General features: G+C 29.5%; 1 protein-coding gene across 1 annotated transcript in view; it reads left to right on the top strand.

Moving 5' to 3' along the window:
* Positions 1–244: 244 nt before the first annotated feature.
* The window catches only part of LOC102752491 (XK-related protein 3-like), a gene marked incomplete at its 3' end in the record, with an annotated part of 18,903 nt that continues 17,443 nt past the window's right edge, over positions 245–1,704 (top strand). The window contains exon 1 of the mRNA XM_006770923.1: positions 245–576. Within this exon, the coding sequence (XP_006770986.1) occupies positions 245–576 (332 nt within the window). The remainder of the gene's footprint in view (positions 577–1,704) is intronic.

Genomic DNA, 1,704 nt, shown 5'->3' with positions numbered 1-1,704 from the left:
CTAAAATAACCATTTATAGCAAGATTTCCTAAAGAATAGGTAGAATTAGATATTGTATTTCAATATTCTCTAAACCAGATGTGGAATTATGTCATAATCCGTGGTCTATATTTAGCTGCTTATATTTACATTTTCAATGAATGTTAAATTGTACAGGATCTTGTTTACTGCTATTTGGTTTGGATATTAACTTTCACTGTACTTATTATTTAAGAGAAGGAGGTGGATTGCTGCCACTCCAAGAATGGAGACAGCAGTGGAAGAGCCTCATAAAGAAAAAAGAGATCGAGGTACAGCTTTTCGAGACGAAATCTTTCCTGACTACAAAGACTATATACAATTTCCAATAAGCATTTTATTCGTAACTCTTCTCTATTGTGGTGAAGCTGCCTCTGCTTTTTATCTATTTGATATTTATCGAAAGAATGATGATATATTCTGGATGTCATTCACCATTGGCTTTCTTCTTATGGGAGTAGTTTTGGATCAAGCTATCCTTTTGCTTTTCCAGGAAGACTTGCGCAAACATAAATTTTTGTTTGTTGGGCACATTTTGCTTCTAGGTCCTATGGTGAGGTAAGTGATATTAAATATATTTCATTCATTTACTGTTTCTAAAAGATCCAAAGTAAAATGTAGACTAATATGCATGTGGATGCACTAATTGGTTCTTTAACAAAATTACTTATATTTTTGTTTTGTTTAGTTTTCTTAACTTGAAACTATTAGTATACAGTATTCATCAATTTTAAAACAATGAGAGTTTTGAATAATACAAAATGAAATATAAATTGTTTCTTCTGTTCTTTTAATGAATGTATCACATTCAGTTTTATTATTTACCTCCTTAAGCCAATTATGAATGTTATTTTAAGTAATTATGAAAAATAGAGATATAACATTATGTTGCAGGGTGAGAACAGAATGAGAAAGACAGATACACTTTAAGAAACAATGTCATATATTTTCCTTGTAAATTTATTAGTTGCAGATTATCAAGACACTCTATAAATTGAATCTGAAACTTGGATTATTTATATGCATTTAAACAATTCATTTCCATTGTCACTCCTGCTTTATCATGCCGATTTGCATGAGAACTATGTGTTTTATAGGAATTAGTTTCTCTAGTTCTGCACTTAGGGTTTTAGGTAGAAAAACCCATAGAAAGATAATTTAAGTTATACTGAAATATCCTTCATACCATAATTTTTTCCCCCCGTGGGAACCGTTTTATTCTTTAAACTATGGGCATATATAACTTTGATACAAGAATAGAAACAAAAACTAAAAGTGTGAAAAGAAAGAGTGGGACTGGCTTTTAGAGCTCTGCATATTTGGAATCCCACTTTAGCACTTACCATACTAAAATTAGCTTCCTTGACCTCTCTGAGCCCATATGTTTTCATCTGTAAAATCAGAAAAATTCATACCCTAAATTTAATCCTAGGAACAGCAAATTAAATTATTTGGATTTGTTCCCTTGAGCTAATTTAAGTTTTATTCACTGTATTTCTTGAAGAAAAAGGACTTATTCATATACTACAGAAAAGGAAAAACATGTTAACTACAAAATTTATAAATACAGAAAACCCAGATAATGTTGGCAGCAAAAACCTTTTTAAAAATATAGTTTTCAAACAATATTATATTAGTTTCAGGTGTATAATATAATCTTTATTATATATATATATATATATATCT

Source organism: Myotis davidii, unplaced genomic scaffold (genome assembly GCF_000327345.1).
Source record: "Myotis davidii unplaced genomic scaffold, ASM32734v1 scaffold1805, whole genome shotgun sequence".
NCBI classification, from domain to species: Eukaryota; Metazoa; Chordata; class Mammalia; order Chiroptera; family Vespertilionidae; genus Myotis; species Myotis davidii.
This window is presented reverse-complemented; position numbering and strand designations above follow the sequence as displayed.